We start from the raw sequence: 23433 nt of genomic DNA, 5'->3' as shown, positions 1-23433 counted from the left end.
AGTTTGTTACTCTAAGAACACTAGTCTACATACAGCTTTGCTCTATAGTGGGAGGGGACCCAAGTTGCACCCTAAAGAATACTCAGTATAGAGGAAGCACACAGTGAGAATGAAGGGCATTTCAGACAGAAAGGAGAGATTGAACTCTGATATGATAACATATCCAAGAGTGTTTATCCACAGTCATTGATCCACAAGCCCGATTCTGTGAGACAGGATTATTAAGGGGAGGGCGAATTACGAGGACAAACAGGCAGTAAAAGAGTAGTGTAGATTAAGCCTGACGGAGAAAGACTTGCAATACTCTCCTACAGGATTTGGGGGTATATCCAGCAGGCAGTGGGGAGTCAAAGGATTATTAACAATGGGATGGGTTTTATAAAGAGATTTAGGGGAAACTCAGGTTAACGTCCAACTTGTTGAGTTAAAGTAGCCATGAGACGTCCACGTGTGTGGGGTTAAGCAGCAAGTGGCTAGATATGCACAGAGGTCTGAGGAATGGATAAAATAATTAAAAGACAGGGATCAGTCACTCACTCAACCCTCATTGCATGGCTTCTCTGTGTCCTAAGGCACGGATGGAAGCTAGGATGCAGCCATGAATGAGACACACAGCCTCTGCCTCTCGGATCTTACGACTGAACTGGAGAGAGAGATTAAACAGCCACTAGACAGTCATGTCAATGCTACAGAAGAGAAGCAGAGGGTATCTGAGCACTTAGAAGAAGCTGACCTAGCAAGAGGGGCTGTGGAAAGCTTCCCTGTGCAAGTGATGCTTGAACCAAACTCTGAAGGATGGAGAGGTGTGGGGTGGAACAGAGGGTTCCAGGTGGAGAAAACAGCAGTTCAAAGGTATGAGGCAGCAAGGAGGAAGCGGGGAAATGGATGGAAGGTGGAACACATGAAGGCATCAAGGGCACAGAGACATCCAAGTATGACTTGAGAATGGCTTACGGAGTCAAAGAGGAGATCAGACTGACTGCAGAAAACAATCTGGGTAAATAAGGTGAAACAGAGGACAAGACCACACACAGGCAATTCTTGACCAAGCCAAGAAATTGAGGCTTAACACCAGCATCAAGCTGAGAGTGGAGAAGGTAGGGTGTAATCACCAGGAGAAACACAGGATAAAAACAGTACACAAATGGAGCTGGACGTCCATGTTTTGGTAACAGTTCCGGAAAACGTTTTTTTCAGAAAACAGTGATCTTTTAAAAAAAAAAAAGTCAAATTATTTACAAGTATCAAGTAAGCATAGTTAAATCTTAGAAAAATAATATATATATATATATATATATACAAAACAAATTGGACAAATAAACCAATGACAAAAATAATGCAAAATGGTAACCATTAGTACAATGCTACAAATGCTCACAGCTCTTTTCAAACTCTACTGTAAAGCAGTCCTTGTTTTTTTAATCTTCCTGATGTCAAAAGTATACAAATTTAGTTAAAGTTGACTCCATTACAAGTGATACTTTTATTGGTTCATTACGAAGATTAAATTCACGATGCACCACTCTGTTATTCACCTGTAAGATAAAAGCACAAACTGTCCAAAAGAATGTAAAGCCCTGAGCAAAAACCTCTTAGTAAAGCCCACAGAAGGAGACGGCAGAATTCTCTGACTACACCAGGAAAACAATGCAGACACCACCCACCAAGTGCTTGAGTGGCTGCATGCACAGACCCAGGTTCAAGTCAACTTGCCCCTGGGTAACATCAGGCAAGATAGTAACCTCCTCTGAGCCTTGGTAACTCATGGCATATGAAAGCATTGGATTATGTTTTGTCCAAAGTATCCAATAGCTCTATTAATTCCAGTGCTGCTTGTAACCCTACCATCTGCTGCCTCACTAAGCTCTAAGTGCCTTTAATGCAAAGGTCGCATCATGGTCACTTTTGGACTTTCTTGCCAGTGTCTACTTAGCAAGTGCTTTAAAAATGAACAGTGTTGGGACTTCCCTGGCGGTCCAGTGGTTAAGACTCCATGCTTCCACTGGAGGGGTGCGGGTTCCATCCCTGGTCGGGGAACTAAGATCCCACATTTCAAATAAAAAAAAGAATGCTGTTCATACCATATGACCCAGCAATTCCACTCCTGAGTACATATCCGAAAAACACTAATTTGAAAAGATACATGCACCAGTGTTCGTAGCAGCATTATTTACAATTGCCAAGGTATGGAAACAACCTAAGTGCCCATCAACAGATGAATGGTAAAGAAGATGTGATACAGACACACACACACACACACACACACACACACACACACACACACACACACAATGGAATACTACTCAGCCATAAAAAAGAATGAAGTTCTGCCATTTGCAGCAACATGGATAGACTTGGAGGGTATTATGCTAAGTGAAATAAGTCAGAGAAAGACAAATACTATATGATATCACTTATATTTGGAATCTAAAAAACACAACAAACAAGTGAATTAAAAAATAAGGAAGCAGACTCACAGATATAGAGAACAAACTAGTGGTTACTGTGGGGAGAGGGAAGGGTGCAGGGGTAATGTACGTGTGGGGGGAGAAGGGTTATCATGGGATTATATGAAAACGTGTGAAACTTTTGAAAATTGTAAAGCAGTATAGAATTTAAAGAATCTTTCATTCAGTTAAAAAATATCGGCTTTCAATTTTAAAAAAATGAATGCTATTCAATAAAGACTTAATGAACACCAGTCAGCAAAACAACTTTCACTTAGCATTAACTAAAATGGATTTCTACTTACGGTAGGTAAAATCTGCCTTTATTGTTACATTTTTTTTTTTTTTGCGGTACGTGGGCCTCTCACTGTTGTGGCCTCTCCTGTTGCAGAGCACAGGCTCCTGACGTGTAGGTTCAGCGGCCATGGCTCACGGGCACAGCCGCTCCGCGGCATGTGGGATCTTCCTGGACCAGGGCACGAACCCGTGTCCCCTGCATCGGCAGGCGGACTCTCAACAACTGCGCCACCAGGGAAGCCCTATTGTTACATTTTATTGAGACTCTGACCAGAAACTATTTTCTTAAAGAGAGAAATTGAGCAATACAAGAGATTTGGAAATATGGTTAGAATGACTGTCAAAATTGTCTGTACTCCTTCAGTTTAACATTTTTCCCCCCAAGAGCTTACCTTAATATGAGATGAATACCTCAACATAATAAAGGCCATATATGACAAACCCACAGCAAACATCCTCAATGGTGAAAAACTGAAACCATTTCTTCTAAGATCAGGAAAAAGACAAGGTTGCCCACTCTCACCGCTATTATTCAACATAGTTTTGAAAGTTTTAGCCACAGCAATCAGAGAAGAAAAAGAAATAAAAGGAATCCAAACTGGAAAAGAAGTAAAACTGTCACTGCTTGCAGATGACATGATACTATACATAGAGAATCCTAAACATTCCACCAGAAAACTACTAGAGCTAATCAGTGAATTTGGTAAAGGAGCAGGATACAAAATTAATGCACAGAAATCTCTTGAATTCCTCTACATGAATGATGAAAAATATGAAAGAGAAATTAAGGAAACACTCCCATTTACCACTGCAACAAAAAGAATAAAATACCTAGGAATAAACCTACCTAAGGAGACAAAAAACCTGTATGCAGAAAACTATAAGACACTGATGAAAGAAATTAAAGACAATACAAACAGATGGAGAGATATACTATGTTCGTAGATTGGAAGAATCAACATTGTGAAAATGACTGTACTACCCAAAGTATCTACAGATTCAATGCAATCCCTATCAAACTACCAATGGCATTTTTCACAAAACTAGAACAAAAAATTTCACAATTTGTATGGAAACACAAAAGATCCCAAATAGCCAAAGCAATCTTGAGAAAGAAAAATGGAGTTGGAGGAATCAGGCTCCCTGACTTCAGACTATACTACAAAGCTACAGTAATCAAGACAGTATGGTACTGGCACAAAAACAGAAATATAGATCAATGGAACAGGATAGAAAGCCCAGAGATAAACCCACGCACATACGGTCACCTTATCTTTGATAAAGGAGGCAAGAATATACAATGGAGAAAAGACAGCCTCTTCAATAAGTGGTGCTGGGAAAACTGGACAGCTACATGTAAAAGAATGAAATTAGAACACTTCCTAACACCATATACAAAAATAAACTCAAAATGGATTAAAGACCTAAAGGTAAGACCAGACACTATAAAACTCTTAGAGGAAAACATAGGCAGAACACTCTATGACATAAATCACAGCAAGATCATTTTTGACCCACCTCCTAGAGAAATGGAAATAAAAATAAACAAATGAGACCTAATGAAACTTAAAATCTTTGGCACAGCAAAGGAAACCATAAACAAGATGAAAAGACAACCCTCAGAATGGGAGAAAATATTTGCAAACGAAGCAACTGACAAAGACTTAATCTCCAAAATATACAAGCAGCTCATGCAGCTCAATATCAGAAAAATAAACAACCCAATCCAAAAATGGGCAGAACACCTAAACAGACATTTCTCCAAAGAAGACATACAGATTGCCAACAAACACATGAAAGGATGCTCAACATCACTGATCATTAGAGAAATGCAAATCAAAACTACAATGGGGTATCACCTCACAGTGGTCAGAATGGCCATCATCAAAAAATCTAGAAACAATAAATGCTGGAGAGGGTGTGGAGAAAAGGTAACCCTCTTGCACTGTTGGTGGGAATGTAAATTGATACAGCCACTATGGAGAACAGCATGGAGGTTCCTTAAAAAACTAAAAATAGAACTACCATATGACCCAGCAATCTCACTACTGGGCATATACGCTGAGAAAACCATAATTCAAAAAGAGACATGTACCACAATGTTCACTGAAGCACTATTTACAACAGCCAGGACACGGAAGCAACCTAAGTGTCCATCGACAGATGAATGGATAAAGAAGATGTGGCACATATGTACAAGGAGTATTACTCAGCCATAAAAAGAAACGAAATTGAGTTATATGTAGTAGGTGGATGGACCTAGAGTCTGTCATACAGAGTGAAGTAAGTCAGAAAGAGAAAAATAAATACCGTATGCTCACACGTGTATAAGGAATCGAAAAAAAAAAAAAAGTTCTGATGAATCTGGGGGCAAGACAGGAATAAAGACGCAGACGAAGAGAATGGGGAGGGATAAGGGTAAGCTGGGACGAAGTGAGAGAGTGGCATGGACATATATACACTACTAAATGTAAAACAGATAGCTAGTGGGAAGCAGCTGCATAGCACAGGGAGATCAGCTCTGTGCTTTGTGACCACCTCGAGGGGTGGGATGGGGAGGGTGGGAGGGAGATGCAAGAGGGAGGGGATATGGGGATATATGTATACATATAGCTGAATCACTTTGTTATACAGCAGAAACTGACACAACATTGTAAAGCAATTATACTCAAATAAAGATGTTAAAAAATAAAAATGAGGTGAAAAGGAGTTTTGAAAGCTGTTAAGCACCATATGTAAAGCATGAGACAATTTTTTAAAAGAAATAAAAATAGCTACCATAACTTGGGGAGCTAAGGAGTAAGTAATCCTATATAACTGTGGTTAAGGCATGAGCTCCAGAAGTGCTCTGCCTGGGTTGGAAAGCCAAGGCTGCTTTCCATCTGTAATAGGAGATGGGAATCCCAGTACTTGCCTGAGAGCTGTTGAAAGACTTAATGTATTAATATCTGTGAAGCGCAGGGAACAGCAACTGGCACAGAGTGAGACCTGCAGTGGGTGTTAGTGTTGCTGTTACTGTGCTCATTTACAACCTCTTCTAATTAGCTCTTTTTAGGAATAAAACCCCCAGATTACGCAGAAAATTACTCTTCAATCCTGATATGATAAACCACTATCATCAGGCCCTCCTCCAAACTACGGTTCGTGTGTAAATCTGCGGCAATTCTCGGCCACTCATTCATTCAGTGAACATTTAGACAAATGTGAGCTTCTTCCTTGAGGAAGCCTTTGGGTTCCCCCCTCTCCCTGAGGGGGGGCTAAGTCAGGCTGGCAGGACCGCAGAGCAAGCAGAACTTCAAAGCTCACCTAAAATCCAACTCACTCGTGTTCCGATGAATAAAGTGTCACTATCGGTTTCCCTTCGCACCTGGCTCGGCCATGACTTCTGCGACAGTCCTCTTAATGCACCATCAGCCTGCTGTTTCCAAACAACTTCTCACCATCTCTCACGCTTTCTCGGGCTTAAGGCAATCTTCTTGTGAAAATGTTCTCATCAAGTGCATTAGCTTTAGACAGAATGGAGCACATGTTCACTTGGAATTTACTTACTTTGGTGAAGAAGTCAGCAATGTGCCACTTATTTCCATACTGTTTAAAGACTTCGGTCATTGCTTTGATCATCACAGAGCCGGTGCGGGGGTCCCGTAAAGCCACATGATCTACAAAGGAAAAAAGTCATTTCATCCATTTTCCTCCTCTAACTTACAGCAAACTTGTTCTTTGACCCATAGTTAAAACCTGGAAAATGGCTTTGAATCGAGAATATAGAAACACTTGCATTAAGATACAATCACAGAGAACTCATGTGACCAATAGCACATAAACTCTCAAGAGGACGTTCTTTTTATACGCATTTTTAAAATACAACTTTTCAAATATACAAAAAAGTAGAAAGCAAATTTTAACAACCCCCCATATAAACATCCTTCAGATCCAAGAGTTATCATTTTGTCGTATTTGCTTTATTTATTCCTTTTCTATTTTTTTTATTGCTGACTTTTGCTCTAGCATTTTAAGCTAAATCGCCCTAAATACAACCATATGGAATTTATTTGGGGGTATTCAAGAGTTTACTAAAATTATCTTTATTATTAGACTGAAAAACATGAAATATGTCTATATAGTATGGAAATTCAATGGGAATATTAAAATTGCACGCTCTCATAGTAAACCTGGGTTGGAACAGAAAAAACATGGGACATCTTTCAACCTCAGAGTAGACAAAAGTTTCTTACAACACAAAAATCATAAGCCACAGAAGAAGAAAAGATGATGAATTGGACTTAAAATCTAAAACTTTTGTTTTTTGGCAGGTGAGAATTCTACCACTGAACCATCAATGCTTATAAAACTTTTGCTTTTTGAAAGACATCACTAAGAAAATGAAAAGCCAGTCACAGATTGGGAGAAAGTATTTGTAACTCATACCAGAGAAAGGACTTGTATTCAGAATATATACAGCTTAATAAGAAAAGAAACAACCCAATACAACATTGGGCAAAAGAAGATACATGATGGGCAATAGGCACATGAATAGATGGTCAAAAAAACTGAAAGGTGATGGTGATACAAATTCATAAAAAAATATTTTTTTCATTCTTTTTTTTTTGGCTGTGCTGTGCAAGCGGCTCATGGGATCTTAGTTCCCCGACCAGGGATTGAACCCAGGCCCTCGGCAGTGAGAGCACAGAGTCCTAACCACTGGACCACCAGGGAATTCCCTCATTCTTAAATAACCACAATTACTAATGGGATGTGTGCCCCTTTTGGACACTGCATGACTTCTCAACCTAGGATAGCACCATGGTACTTGCTTTTTAGCTCAGCAAACCTCCAAAACCTAGATACCACCAAAATATGATATCAAAAAGAACACAGCACGATCTAATTTTTGGAACCATACCTCACCTGAGCTGGTGGTTCACAGAATTAGTATAGCTGTGTGACTTCACTGTGGCCCCCTGATCTGGAGACCGCAGCACTAGGGTGTATACCCAGAAGTGAAATTGCTGGGTCGTGGAATAAACAAACTTTCTAGGTATCACACATTGCTCTCCAAAGAGGCATTATAACTTGCTCTCATCAATGGTACATGAAAGTACCTGTTGCCCCCCATCCCCACACATATTTGGTACTGCCTCATCCAATCAGGTAAATATGGGTGACCCAAGGGAATTCCCTGGTGGTTCCGAGCTTCCACTTCAGGGGGCACAAGTTTGATCCCTGGTCGGGGAACTAAGATACCACATGCCGCGTGGCACGGTCAAAATAAAAAATAAATCAACTGAAGATTAAAAAAATATATTTGCAGCCAATTAAGCCGACTGTGCTCTTTTCCCCATGCGGGCCTGGTGGGCAATGGCTGCAAATAGCAACCTCCTCGGTAGTGTATGCAGCCTGTTGCCTGTATGGGTTGCCCTAAGGCACCTTGGAGACAGCCCTTTCCAGTGGACATTAATGACTGGCATGCTGTCCCCAATCCAGGCTCCTGACGGGTATGCGCAGTGCCTTTAGAAAGCGCCAGGGTGCAGTGGCCAGGGTCCACATTGGCCAAGTCATAATGTCCATCCGCACCAAGCTGCAGAACAAGGAGCATGTGATTGAGGCCCTCCGAAGGGCCAAGGTCAAGTTCCCTGGCTGCCAGAAGATCCACATCTTCAAGAAGTGGGGATTTGCTAAGTTTAATGCAGACGAATTTGAAAACATGATGGCAGAAAAGCGGCTCATCCCGGATGGCTGTGGGGTCATATACATCCCTAACTGTGGCCCGCTGGACAAATAGCGGGCCCTGCACTCACGAGAGCCTTGGTGCTGTCCCCTCCTTACTAGTGCCCACCAATAAATCCTACTTTCCTGTCAAAAAAAAAAAAAAAATTAAAAATTAAAAGAACTGGGATCATGCCAAAAAAAAAGGGTGATCCAAAAGATTCATTTTATCACATATTCCAAGTTTTCCACTTTGGGCACTTTGGGTACTTTAAATATCCCTCCAGGTATAAATCTTAATTCTTGATTAAAGCAAAAGTTTAATACTATTCTCGGCTGATAGGAATGAATGGAAATCGCCAAGGCATGCCATTCCTCCAAACGAGGAAGCTGAAACTTGAGCTAGAAGCAGAAAGCAAACGGGAAAACCAGAGTTGCGCTTGTGTCTAAGGGGAAATGTCAAGTCTGGAAGGTGTACCTGGGAGATAGGGAGATGAATTTAAGATCCTGCATTAACCATGTGACCCTGAGCAGAGCTACAGAGGTCCACGTGCGGGTGGTAATCCTCTCTAAAGGAAAGCATAACTGAATTATGTCCCCAGGAGTATCACAGATGAAGATTCAATAAATGAGCTAAGAATTCAGACACACAAAGAAACAAACCCCCATGAGTGACAGGCAACAGAACGACCACAAGAGTGATCCCCAAAGACTTTAGATATTGAAAGTATAAGGTAAAAAATATAAAATAACTGTGCATGAAATGTTTAAAGAAATAAATGATGGAATCACAAGGAACAACAAGCAAAGACACTGTTACATCATCGGCCAGATTTGGGTGTAAAGTGAACTTACCACCTATAAATCTTCCTTAAATGAATTTCTAAAGGATATACTTCATGAAGAAAGAAAATGGTCTGAGATTCAGGACAGATAGAGAAGAAAATGGTAAACACATGCATAAATATAAACAAACATACACTGTATAGAATATTACAAAAGTGTTCTAATTTGTGGGGTTTTAAAAAAGGAATAGGCATTACCTAGCATAGTGCTTGTCACCCTAGAACATGCCAACCTATCTGATGAGAATGTGTTGGGTTAATGTCCTAATTTAGAAGAAAATTAGGGTGGAAGGAGAAGGAGTGTAAGAATACATAAATAATTTCATATAAATAAAGATACAAAAAATAACAGTTAGAAGTAAATGTTGAACAATAGCGCTTAAGTGTGGAAGGTGATGAGAATTAGTGTTCTAAGGCTCTGTGTATTATCAGGGAGTAAAAATAAGCTTACTTACTTATAACATTTCACAGGGAACCAGAAGAAGAGATGCGAAACACATATCTTCCAAGTCAGTAGAGGGATAAAATGTAAGAATAACAAACTAAACTCACAATCAATCAAAAACAAGAGCAATAAAACTACCATAATATTGTACACACCAACTATACTTCAATTTTTTTAAAAAAAGAGCAATAAAGGCGGGGAGAAAAGCAAATAAAAGTAAATAGCACAAAGTAAAATGGTAAAAATGTAAATATATCAATAGTCACAATAAAGATATATTGTCCTAACTCACCAGTAAGAAGATTGATATTAGACTGGATTAAAAAACAAAATCCAGTTATATTCTGTTTAAAGGACCACCTAAAACATAAGGCCCAGAAAGGTTAATAGAAAAAGGTCTGAAGGAGATATACCAGGCAAATATGGGCCAAAAGAATACTGGGGTATCTATATTAATATCAGAGAAAAACTAATACCAAAAAAAGCACTATTTGGGATAGTAGGTTCACTAAACAATGATTAAAATATTTATTTCACCACAAAGTGTAACAATTCTAAAATCACATGCCTCTACTAAAGTTGCCTCAAAATATATAAAGAAAAGAAAAATAGATAATAGAACTACAGAAGAAACTGACATATCCACCGGGATAACATGACATAGTAACACATTATCTCAGTTACTGGCAGGTCAAGCAGACAAATTACTAAATATGTCTGCTTGACCTTTAGTAGAGACTTGGAACAACACAACTGAGCTCAATTAATAGAAATATATAGAACCTTGTATTCAAGAAGTGAACACATATTCTTAAGCACATGTACAATATTCATGATAGATCAATAGCCATTAAAAAATGTACTACAGGGCTTCCCTGGTGGCGCAGTGGTTGAGAGTCCGCTTGCCGATGCAAGGGACACAGGCTCGTGCCCCAGTCCGGGAGGATCCCACATGCCGCGGAACGGCTGGGCCCGTGAGCCATGGCCGCTGAGCCTGTGCGTCCGGAGCCTGTGCTCCACGGCGGGAGAGGCCACAGCAGTGAGAGGCCCGCGTACCGCAAAAAAAAAATTTACTACAGATCAAGACATAAATCAAGTCTCAACCAATTTCGGATTGGTATAGTTGATATTCTTCCTCAAGAATAAACTAGGGCTTCCCTGGTGGCGCAGTGGTTGGGAGTCCGCCTGCCGAGGCAGGGGACGCGGGTTCGTGCCCTGGTCCGGGAGGATCCCAAGTGCCGCAGAGCGTCTGGGCCCGTGAGCCATGGCCGCTGGGCCTGCGCATCCGGACCCTGTGCTCCACGGCAGGAGAGGCCACAGCAGTGAGAGGTCCGCGTACCGCAAAAAAAACACAAAAAACAAAAAACAAACAAAAAAAAGAATAAACTAGACATCAATAATAAAAGGATAAATAATAATAATAATAAAAGGATAAATTTTAAAATTTCAATTCCAGAAAAATTTAGAGGCATATTTCTAAATAACTAATGGGTAAAAGAATAATGGAAATTTAAGAATTCTTGGAACTGAAGGATAAAAATGTTACATATTAAAATATAAAAGATACAGTGAAAGCAGTAATTAGAGGGGAATTATAGGTTTAAAAATGCTTATTTTTTTTAAAAGGTAGAAAATAATGACCCAAGTACCTAACTGGAAAAGCTGGGAAATTAAGAGTAGAATAAACCCTTAAAAAATGGAGAAAAATGGAAATATGAGGCAACTGAATGAAATCAAAAACAAACATAACAAAACTAAAAATGGGTTCTTAACTAAATAAATAAACCACTGGCAAGACTGATCAAGAAAAAAAAGAAAGCCAGAAATATTAGAGGTAAAGAAGGGAATATAACTACAGATAGAGAGTCCACGTGATTAAAGATACAAGGAACCCTACACCAAGAAATAAGAAAATAAACTTGGGCTTCCCTGGTGGCTCAGTGGTTGAGAATCTGCCTGCCAATGCAGAGGACACGGGTTCGAGCCCTGGTCTGGGAAGGTCCCACATGCCGCGGAGCAACTAGGCCTGTGAGCCACACTACTGAGCCTGCACCTCTCGAGCTTGTGCTCCGCAACAAGAGAGGCCGCGACAGTGAGAGGCCCGCGCACCAAGATAAGATGAAGAGTGGCCCCTGCTCGCCGCAACTAGGGAAAGCCCTCGCACAGCAACGAAGACCCAACACAGCCAAAAATAAATTAATTAATTAATTAAATTAAAAAAAAAAAAGAAAATAAACTTGCTTTTCTCCCGTTGAGAAGCCAGTTTTCCCATCACTTATTAAACGGTCCATTCTTTCACCATTGATTAGCAATGGCTTCTTTGTCATGTGTCTTGTTTCCCTATATATTTGGGTCTACCTCTACATTCTTTATTCTAACCCAATGATCTGTTTGTCTATGTACCGGCTGATAGAGTTTTTGTTATTGCTTTCTACTAAGTATTCATATCTTAGAAGACACATTTTCTCAAATATCTGCATAGCTCACACTCTCATGGCCTTCAATTCTACACAATAACAACCTTCTCAGTGGAAACATCTTTACACATCTCTTTTTAAAACCACAGTCTCAGGACTTCCCTGGTGGCGCATTGGTTAAGAATCCACCTGCCAACGCAGGAGACATGGGTTAGATCCCTGGTCCGGGAGGATCCCACCTGCCGCGGAGCAACTAAGCCCGTGCGCGTGCACCACAACTACTGAGCCTGAGCTCCAGAGCCTGTGAGCCACAATTACTGGAGCCTGCACACCCTAGAGCCAGTGCTCCACAAGTGAAGCCACAGCAATAAGAAGCCCACGCACCGCAACAGAGTAGCCCCTGCTTGCCACAACTAGAGAAAGCTTGTGCTTAGCAACGAAGATCCAATGCAGCTAAAAAAAAACAAAAAACAAAAAATTATAATCTCCACTTCTACCCCTCAATACTCCCCCTCCACGGTTCCTGCATTACTTTTCTCCATAGCACTTATCACCATCTAACATTTTATTTGGTAAACTTTTCACTGAAGGGTGAAAAGTATGCAAAGCATATGGGCATTAAAGTATGCAAAGCATATGGGTATATAATAGCTCAATAAATTATGCAAAGCATATGGGTATATGCAAAGCATATGGGTATATAATAGCTCATTAAAGTATGCAAAGCATATGGGTATATAATAGCTCAATAAATTTTCATAAAATGAACACACCCCCATAACTGGCACCCTCATCAAGAAACACGATGATACCAGTACTCCAGAAGTCCCCTCTTGCTGCTCTGGTCATAACTACTCCAAACACTGTGCACCCTGAGGACAAGCAGCACCCAGACTTCTACCATCCACCATAGATTAGTTTTGCCTGTTTTTGAACTTCATAGACATGGAATCATAAAGCAACCCAGGATCTGTTTTCTGTATGTGCTTACTGTCGTCTCCTCCCCTAGAACATAAGCTCCATGGAGGCAGAGATTTTTAGTTCTTCTGTTCAATACTGAATCTCTAGTCCTCAACATAAATAGCCAGCACATAGTCATGAAATTCATTCATTCAGCAAAACTGGAGCTCAAGATTCCTAGTCTTGACCCTTAACTGTTCCATAATAATTTTGTGATTAGTTTGTCAAATTCCACGAAAAAACACGTAGAATTCAATTTACAAACTCATTTGGGGAAAAAAAGGTCATCTCCATGGTATTGAAAATCTCACCCATGAGCATGGTATTTCCCACCATTGATTCAGGTCTTTCTTTATGCCTTTCCGGAATGTTCTCTCATTTTCTCTAATAAAGTTCTTGCTCATCTTTTGTTAGTCATTCCTAGACATCATTCACGAAAGCAAGAAAAAATAACATGGTATCTTTTTTCTTTTCTATTATATGTTCTAAGTGATTACTGCTAGATATTCAAAACTATTGATTTCTACAATATTGATCCTTACATCTTTTCTTATCTTAATGAATTAGCTAGGACTACCCATGCCATTTCAAACAGTAGGAGTGAGAGTGGGCATGCTTGTCTTACATCTAACTTTTTAAAAAATTTACAGCTTTATTAAAGTATGATTGATCATTGACAAGCACCTGCATATATATATTTTTTTGGCGGCACCACACGGCATGTGGGATCTCAGTTCCCTGACCAGGGATTGAACCCATGACCCCTGCATTGGAAGCATGGATTCTTAACCACTGGACCACCAAGAAAGTCCCGCACATATTTTAAGCAAACAATTTAATAAGTTTTGACATATGTATACTTCCGTGAAACCATCACAACAAAGATAATGAATCCAATCAGCCCCCTCCAATGTCCTCATGCCCCTCTGTAATCCTTCCTTCCCTCTCCACTCCCATCTCCAAACACAACTGATTTGCTGTCTTATAGACTGGTTTGCATTTTCTAGAATTTTATATGCATGGAACCACACAGTATCTGCTTTATTCTGTCTGACTTCTTTCAGTCAGCAGGATTATTCTGAGCTTCATCTATGCCGTAGCATGCATCAGGAGCTCATTTCTTTTATTGCTGAGTAGTATTCCATGTATGATATACCACGATTTGTTTATTCTTTCACCTGTTGATCATTTGGGTTGTTTCCAGTCTTTGACTATTTCAAATAAACCTGCTTGCACTTGCTATGTTACAAGTGTCTATCAGGACATATGCTTTCTTTCTTTTTGTTTTTTTTTTAATACTTATTTATTTATTATATATTTATTTATTTTTGGCTCTGCCAGGTCTCAGTTTTGGCACTCAGGATCTTTGTTGCAGCATGCAGGCTTCTTAGTTGCGGCATGCATGCAGGATCTCGTTCCCCTACTAGGGATCGAACCCGGGCCCCCTGCATTGGGAGCACGGAGTCTTAACTGCTGGACCACCAGGGAAGTCCCAGGACATATGCTTTCATCTCTCTTGGATGAATGAAGTTACATCTAACTTTAATGGGGATATTTTCATTTTATATTATTGTCCTTATTTTCCTTTGCTTCCATTTCTTCTCTAACATTTTATCTTGAATTGCATATATATATATATATATATATATATATATATATATATATATATATATATATATACACGTGTGTATATGTGTATATACACACACATAAGCTATTTTAATCCTTTTTGAAGAAAGTCAAGATAAAAACAGCTAAATAAATGCCCTTGACCATTTATTTCTATCTTCTCTACATTTTCCTATTTCCCTTTCACAACTGAATCAAGTTCACCCCTTCAGCACATAAAATTCTTTTGGATTTTAACTTATTAGTATTCATAGTATAGTAATAATAAGGATAATAACATAATCAGCATAATATATTAGTATTAATTTCTTCTGGAAGAGATGAACAGTCAGATGCAAACCTGCCATCTCTGAAAGTGGAACAATTGAAGATGGATAGGTTAATGAAAATTTCTCCTTATGTACATCAATCTGTAAAGCACAGATAATATTTTTTAAAAAGATTTTCAGTAATTCCCTGGCAGTACAGTGATTAGGACTCAGCACTCTCACTGCCGAGGACCCGGGTTCAATCCCTTGTCAGGGAACTAAGATCCCATGAGCCACGTGGCACAGCTAAAAAAAAATAAAAAGATTTTCAAAGTCATTAGGAATAAGCTAAACCCTCTGGACGAATGTGTATCTCACTGTCATCAAGCCTCACTGTCTTACCTGCCTGGGTGGGATAGATGATGAAATAATCACTGAATGTAGGCAGCCTCCTCTTCTCTGATCCATCATCCGAGTCCATGGGTTCATCATCTGTTTCAACACCACTGTCTCTTCTCTCTATTTTTTGAGGAATGAAAATGCAAACTACGATAATACACCACTGACACCAGTAACCTTTAATAAAAGTCACAACAAGCTTGTATCTCCATAAGAGAGAGAAATATCCACCAAAGTTAACATAAATCAGATATTAGTCCCACAAGCCACCTGGAATCACATGAACGGTGGGGCATCCCCTGGAAATTGCCCACCTCTCTCCCAGAATTTGAGGTTCCCCAACCCACCTCATGAATTTAAAGACTTAGACCCTTCCTCAGCCTAAATTAACTATCCTATCCCAGGAAAGCTTTCCCTTCATTCTTTCCTCCCAGCTCAAAGTCCCTACTATACTATGTAACTAAAGTTACAACAGCTAAGCGTCCGCTAATGTAAAATAATTTTTTAAAACTCAGTTTTCTTTCCTCAATCATCAATATGAGAATTTCCTAGAAACAGAACTATTACAAAGAGGTCTCCACTTACCTCCTCTGCAGGCCTGGATTATAAAGATTTTTGGTTTCTCCTGAAGTGCTGGACAATTTTTATTGTTAAACATTTCAAAAATGCCTTCCAGGCTGACTTTTTCACCGTCTTTCATTTTGATAAAGCCTTCTTCTCCGTGGGACATAAGAGCAACAAGGCAACAGCCAATGTCATCTTTGATTTCATTTAGTCCATCTCGAAATGATGTTATTTTTCCAAGTAACTCCTGTAAAATAGGAAAACATATTAAAAAGAACTGCAAGTAGGAAAACCCAGAAATCCCAGAGATGGCTCCTTTACAAGGTGATCCAATGAGACGGCAAATATGAAAATACCTGCATCTCTAACAGAGTCAGTATAACTTGTCACTTCCCTTTTGGTTGCTTTCGGAATTCATATGATTTCTTCTTGTACCACTGGTGGTTCTTGTTTGACAAAATTAGGGTATTTCTGATTCTCTACCACAAAATATAACAGAATTATAGCTCCCCAAAGGGTTAATGTATTTCAATGCTATATTATTAACTTACTTTAATATATAAAATTATCTTATAAAATTAATACCCTCAATAAGCTAGAAATGGAAGGGAATGGAGGAGTCTACCCAATCATATCTACTTGCCAGAATCTATCAGGAGACGTCATCAGAATCAATCCCACTAAAAAGAGAAGACAGGAATGGCTGTTCTCACTAGCCTCATACATGTTGTAACAAAGATCCTAGCCATTTCAATAAAGTAAAGTAAAAAATTAGATGAGGGTCTTCCCTGGTGGCGCAGTGGTTGAGAGTCCGCCTGCCGATGCAGCGGACACGGGTTCGTGCCCCAGTTCAGGAAGATCCCACATGCCGCGGAGCGGCTGTGCCCGTGAGCCATGGCCGCTGAGCCTGCGCATCTGGAGCCTGTGCTCCGCAACGGGAGAGGCCACAACAGTGAGAGGCCCGCGTATCGCAAAAAAAAAAAAAAAAAAAAAAAAAAAAAAAAAATTAGATGAAGTTTAAATATTGGAAACAAATTTATTACTTACAGATAATATGACTATCTAGAAATATAATCAACTAAAAACTACTAGAACTAGAGATTAGCAAGTTGACCAGATACTAAGTTAATTTACCAAGATCTATAGCTCCCCAATTACCCAGGAATAATAATTTAAACCACATAATGGAAAAGGGATCCATTCATGGTCATAACAAAAGTAAAACAATACTTAGGAATAAACCTAACAAGCAATGCACATTACCTAAGTGAAGAAAATTATTAAAAACAAACTTTAGTGAAGAGGCAACATAAACTATGACATACCGATGTTTCTGAGATGACTCAGTACTATTAATCTGCCAGTTAACTCTAAATTAATCTCAATTCAATGTCATGTCAATTAAAATCTCAAAGGATTTCTGTGAAACTTAACCAGATGGTTCTCAAGGTCATAGAGAACAGATGCTCAGGAACAGCAAAGTGCTCAAGAATAGCAAAGAACATTCAGAAGGTCTTTAAAAAAAAAAAAAAAAAACCATAAAAAAACATAAAAAACAATGAATGGGGGATAGGTCCTATCAGACATCCAAAGGTACTATAAAATCATGGTGAACAAAACACTGATATACCAGCTTAAGAATAAACAAATGTATGAATAGAATATTTTAGAATACAGTGATTGATCCAAATATATATATATAGGGATTTAGTTTATGATAAGAATGGAATTCAGATATGTGGGGAAAGGATGTATCATCAACAAAATGAGATGACTGGCATGGAAATAAAGTTAGACCTCCCACCTCACTGTTCCAAAAAATATAATTCCAGTGAGTAGGCTAACCTTAAACTATAAAAATGTTACAGAAAAATAATTTTAAAAAATTTTATGTTGGGAAATCATGGGGTTTAATCAAGACATAAAAACCAAGAAGGCAACAAACAGAAAGACTGACAAGTTTACTCACAAAAACTAAGACTTCCAGGGGAGTTCCCTCGTGGTCTAGTGGTTAGGATTTGGCACTGTCATTGCTGTGGCCTAGGTTCCATCCCTGGTCAGGGAACTGAGATCCCACAAGCCGCACAGTGCGGCCAAAATAAATAATTTAATAAATAAATAAAAAAGACTTGCAATGCCACGGAGCAACTAAGCCCATGTGCCACAACTACTGAGCCCACGCACCACAACTACTGAAGCCTACGTGCTCTAGGGCCTGTGCTTTGCAACAAGAGAAGCCACTGCGATGAGAAGCATGTGCACTGCAACGAAGAGTAGCCCCCGCTCGCCACAACTAGAGAAAGCCCATGCACAGCAACGAAGACCCAACACAGCTAAAAATAAAAAAATAAAATAAATAAATTAAAAAAAAAATAAAAAAGACTTCCATTTGACTTAAGATAACAAAAAGTCAAAAGGCAAGTAACAAGGCAGGAGAAAAATATTTGCACTCTATTTTGTCTAAAATTCAGGAAAAAGAACTACAGAATAAGAAAAATAAAATCCAGTGTGGTCCAGTGATTAGGACTCCGTGCTCTCAATGCAGGGCCCAGGTTCGATTGCTGATGGGGAACTAAGATCCTGCAAGCCACATGGCACAGCCAAAACAAACAGGAAAAAGAAAATCCAGTAAGAAAAAGGGCAAACAGGGCTTCCCTGGTGGCGCAGTGGTTGAGAGTCCGCCTGCCGATGCAGGGGACGCGGGTTCGTGCCCCGGTCCGGGAGGATCCCACATGCCGCGGAGCGGCCGGGCCCATGAGCCATGGCCGCTGGGCCTGCGCGTCCGGAGCCTGTGCTCCGCAACGGGAGAGGCCACAGCAGTGGGAGGCCGGCGTACTGCAAAAAAAAAAAAAAAAAAGAAAAAGGGCAAACAGGTAATTCAAATAATTCACAGAAGGAAAATAATGGCCAGAAGATGTTCAACCAAACTAATAATGAGGAAAATGAAACAGTGAAATAATTTTACCAGTAAAGTTGCTAAACATTTAAAAATAAATGTTGACAGGATGTAGAGAAAAAGGCCACTTCTGGACCTTTGGGAGAATAAACCAGAAGAACATTGGCAGTTATCTGTAATCTGAATGGAAAGGACTGGATTAAAAAAATCACATAATATTGGAAGAGATTCTGGTACAATCCTTGGGAAACATGAAGGAGTCTGTTTTTAGCTTTGAAATAATAAAATCAAAATTTATTGAGCGCTTACTATAAGCCAGCTACTATTCTGAGAACTTTTACATAACGCAGCTCATTTCATCCTCACCATAGCCCTACAAGATAAATTACTATCACCCCCCCCCCCCCCCATTTTAGAGATAAGAAAGTAGTCAATTAATTTAAGACAGAATTTCTAGAACTCTTGCACTATTATTTTGTGTCAGGTAATCTTTGCCTTGGGGGCCGTCCTGTGCAGTGTAGGGTGTTCAGTAGCATCCTGGCTCTACCTCGGCAACTACACAAGATGCCAATAGCACCCTCCAGTTGTGACAACCAAAAATGTCTCCAGACATTGTCAAATGTCCTCTGGGGGGGACAAAAATCACCCTCAGTTGAGAACCAGATTTAAGGTAACAACTAGTAAGAGACGAGATTCCACCGGTCAGTGTGTGCTGCTTTCCTAGCCCTTCTGCTATGCTGTTCCTTGATATTCACTAGCAGTGCCTCCTGGGGTCTATGAAGGACTTTCCTCTGTTATCATCCCAAAGCATGGGCAGGGCTAGGCCAGGACTCAGCTGGGGTCAGAGAGGTCAAAATGCAGTTCCCACCCACCGCCACCACTCTTCCACCTCATTTTCTTGTGTCCTCTAGTTAAATCACAATGTAATTCTGCCCAGGGCTCTCAGCAACTCCTCTCCCCACCCCTCCCATGGTTCTAAGCAATCTAAGTTCTAACCAGGATCTTCCAAAGCCCCTGGGCTCCAACGCTGCTGGGATTCCTCTGGCCTGGCTGCTTGATGACCTCTCAAAGCTGTCCCCTTGGTCTTCCTGTTCCCAAATGCTCTGGACCTTGCCTACTCTGGACTCACAGCTTGTCCTTGGGCCTCCTTGCCCAACTCACTTTTACACCTTCTTGGATTCCCTTCCCTCTTCAAATGCAGGGACCCAAGAGGTCCCTGCTTGACTAGAAGGGAAGCTGGAGTATCATCACACACTTAACATGACAAAAGCATCTGTATCCAACAGGTAAGCTGGGTAAGAATTTCATCAGGACATACACACCATTGCTCAGCAGGTCCTGGTTCTAACCAGGTAATAAAACCCAATTTTTTAAAAAAGGAAGGAAAATTATAATATCCAAGCTACAATTTTTCTTCTTCTTTTTATTTTATTTTTGGCTGTGCTGCAAGGCATGTGGGATCTTTGTTTCCCAACCAGAGATCAAACCTGCGCCCCTTCAGTTGGAGGCACGGAGTCTTAATCACTGAACCGCCAGGGAAGTCCCGAGCCACAAATTTTCATTTTTATTTTTAACTTGGTACCATTTTGTCGGGATCGATGCACAACGTATTTTCGAACTGGCACTGGCCAAGCCAGTCCTCCATCAGTAGGACATCCTGGTGAGCGCCCAGCCTGTTTCTCTTCACACACATGAGGAAGGCCTTCCGCCTGCCACTCAGGTCATAACGGTCCTGTTTTCAAGGAGAGCCAAGAAACAATATTTAAACCAAACCAAATCCAAATACACCTTATATGTGAAATGAGTTTCTTCTGGAGTTAATGATGACGTTTCCCAGCTCACAGCAGGGGCACAACACTCATTTCCTCTCTCATCATGACTTCATTTATAATTTTTTCAAATACCTTTCTCAAACTAGGACAAATAGGCCAATCTCATTTTAAAATTCCTATACATAGCCATAACTGCCCGTTTAAGGAAAATGGTAAATGACAACACAGGGCTGCAGCTATCAAAATACAGAATGTGGGACATTCTACAGGACGAATAACCTGGTTTCGTCAACAAACAAGAAAAGAGGTCAAAGGGAGAGGTATCATAAATTAAGCCTCTTAAGAGACAAACCATCAAGTGTAACTGTGTAGACCTTGCGTGAGTCGGACCCTGACTCAATCCAACTGTAAAAGGCATAAGAGCCAGCCAAGGACATCTGAAGGCTGACTGCCAATAAGAAATTTGTTTCTAGGTATAATAATGGTATCATGGCTATGTTTGGAAAAAGTCTTTCTCAGAAATACATACTCAAGTATTGTATGTATGAAAGTGATATGGTAGCTGGGGAATTTGCTTCAAAATAATGGGGGGGCCGGGGGGAGGAGCAGATGAAACAAGATTGGCCACGTTGCTAACTGTTGAATCAGGGCAAAGAGTAGGTTGAGCTGGAGTCTGGAGATTCATTTCTCTCTTCTCTCTACTTTAGCTTATGTTTTAAATGTCCATAATAAAACAAGCAAAAAAAGGCCAGAAGCCAGCAATTTATGTAGTTCTGAGAGGCCACACAGCCTGCAATGCCTTCGTCTGTAAAATGCAGATACTAACAGTGCTTACCTCATTTGGTTAATGCGTGCAAAGTGGTTTTATCTGGCTAATGTTTTGCTTTCCCTATTTATAACGGAAAGCAGGGAGATCTGACCGCTTGAGACAGTGACACAGATACCCACCTCCAATCCAACAGAAGCAGCACAAAAAAAATGTTCAAATGGTGACTAAATACTATCTTAAAGAGTCCAGATATTTACCAATTCACCTTCCACACAGTCATAGCTTCTCTTTGGAATCTTTCGTGGAATCACTGAATGAAATTTTCATGAAAAGACAAAACAGAAAAGAACATATTTTTTCTTCCTCCTCTTCTTAATCATGATCTGCTGTCATTCCTGTTAACAGGAAGCACCTCCCAAGGAAATCAGTTGCCTCTTATGTTTTAAAACAGGTTTCTAGGATTCTGAAAACCCTCTCCCAAACTCATAAGGATGAAAACTTAACAGAACTCCCTTAGGTCTCAGTCAGATTCAGGGGCAGGGAGAGCCAGGCCAGAGATGAAAAGGAGAAGCACCAATGAACATTAGTGAACATGCACCTCCAGAAAAGGAGACCAAGACATCAATAAAGAGAAAAATGAAGTTAAAGGAACCAGACCCTATTTAATTTTTTAATTAAACAAACTCTTAGCATTCAATTCAAATATTTTTGAAGTGCCTACAGTGTGTAGTCATGATACCGGGTAGTTTGGTTGATTCTGAAAAACACAAAAACCCAGTTTACCAACTGTAAGAGACTCACAGTTTAAAGGGGTGATAACAAAAGTGTGGTACATTAACCACTAAGCCTGGAGAGACATTATGATAAGTGCTATGCAGATGCAGTCAAGGGAGAATCAAAGGCTTCGTGGGGCCAGTATTCTGCCTACAGGCCATGTTTTGAGGTCGTTTACAGTTGTCACCCATTAGGAATCTAAAAGTCAGCAAAGCAACATACCTCAAAACTCAACCAGATCTTTATTGGCATATAATTGCTTTATAATATTGTGTTAGTTTCTGCTGTATAACAAAGTGAATCAGCTATATGTATACATATACCCCCTCCCTCTTGCGTTTCCCTCCCACCCTCCCTATTCCACCCCTCTAGGTGGTCACAAATCACCAAGCTGATCTCCCTGTGTGATGCAGCTGCTTCCCACTAGCTATCTATTTTACGTTTGGTAGTGTATATGTGTCAATGCTACTCTCTCACTTCGTCCTCTGCGTGAGTTTTCTCAAATTTTTGGAGAGCTATTAGCCAGGAATTTGGTGTAATGACACATAACGTTATTCCTTAAAAAATGTTAAGTGTGTGTGTAGAGTTAAGTAGCAGTCGTACTTTTGATTTAATAAAATAATTAAAAAGGAAAAAAAAGAAAAAAAAAACTCAACCAGATCATAAGCATGTGATGGCAGAGACCAGCAACAGTATATTTTAGTGTCTACCTCAGTGTGCCCAGTAGAAGTGCTCTTTCTTTCTCATTCTCTCTTTCTCTATGTACACAAACTCGCTCACATATTATACACACATACATTTATTAAACTTACGAGGGGAAACCCTAACCGCCCCCAACTTGTTACATTTCTTGATCTTAAGCCACATCTTCCCAGATTTATGGCAAATGTTCTAATGGTGGATTCCAACACGGGGTTTCTCACTGCATCATCTAAAAACCTCCCCCATCATAATCACTTGGAGGTAATTGTTAAAAATGCATCTCAGGCCTGCTGAGTCAATCTGATTTCTCAACCCACCCCAGAATGAACTGGTAGATCCTGATGGCTACTCTTGGACTGGTCACTTCGATTCTGTGCCTGGGAACTGTCTCTCTCCTGCCCGCTTATCCCCCGGTTCCCACTTCCCGCCGCGCGTTCACTGGTCCCTCACCCCCGCATCCTCCTTGCTCCACTTCCCCCACCCCACCCTACTGAAGCTCGGCCCACCGCCGCTCACCTGTGCCCCAGGCCTAACCCGGCGCTCACCTAGGACACCCCCCCCCC

At 40.3% G+C, this 23433-nt stretch overlaps 1 protein-coding gene across 1 annotated transcript in view; it reads right to left on the bottom strand.

The window, feature by feature from the left end:
• Nucleotides 1-1341: 1341 nt before the first annotated feature.
• LOC103075607 (caspase-14-like) overlaps nt 1342-23433 on the bottom strand; it is a 22723-nt gene continuing 631 nt past the window's right edge. The window contains exons 2-7 of the mRNA XM_007468148.1: nt 21652-21704; nt 20436-20585; nt 15979-16204; nt 15397-15513; nt 6294-6403; nt 1342-1535 (exon numbers count right to left, since the gene is read on the bottom strand). Coding sequence (XP_007468210.1) covers nt 1434-1535; nt 6294-6403; nt 15397-15513; nt 15979-16204; nt 20436-20585; nt 21652-21704 — 758 coding nt within the window. The 3' untranslated portion in view covers nt 1342-1433. The remainder of the gene's footprint in view (nt 1536-6293; nt 6404-15396; nt 15514-15978; nt 16205-20435; nt 20586-21651; nt 21705-23433) is intronic.

The sequence above is a fragment of the Lipotes vexillifer genome, unplaced genomic scaffold, assembly GCF_000442215.2.
Source record: "Lipotes vexillifer unplaced genomic scaffold, Lipotes_vexillifer_v1.1 scaffold1770, whole genome shotgun sequence".
Taxonomy (NCBI): Eukaryota; Metazoa; Chordata; class Mammalia; order Artiodactyla; family Lipotidae; genus Lipotes; species Lipotes vexillifer.
Note: the sequence above shows the minus strand (reverse complement) of the source record. Positions and strands in the feature narration are given on the sequence as shown.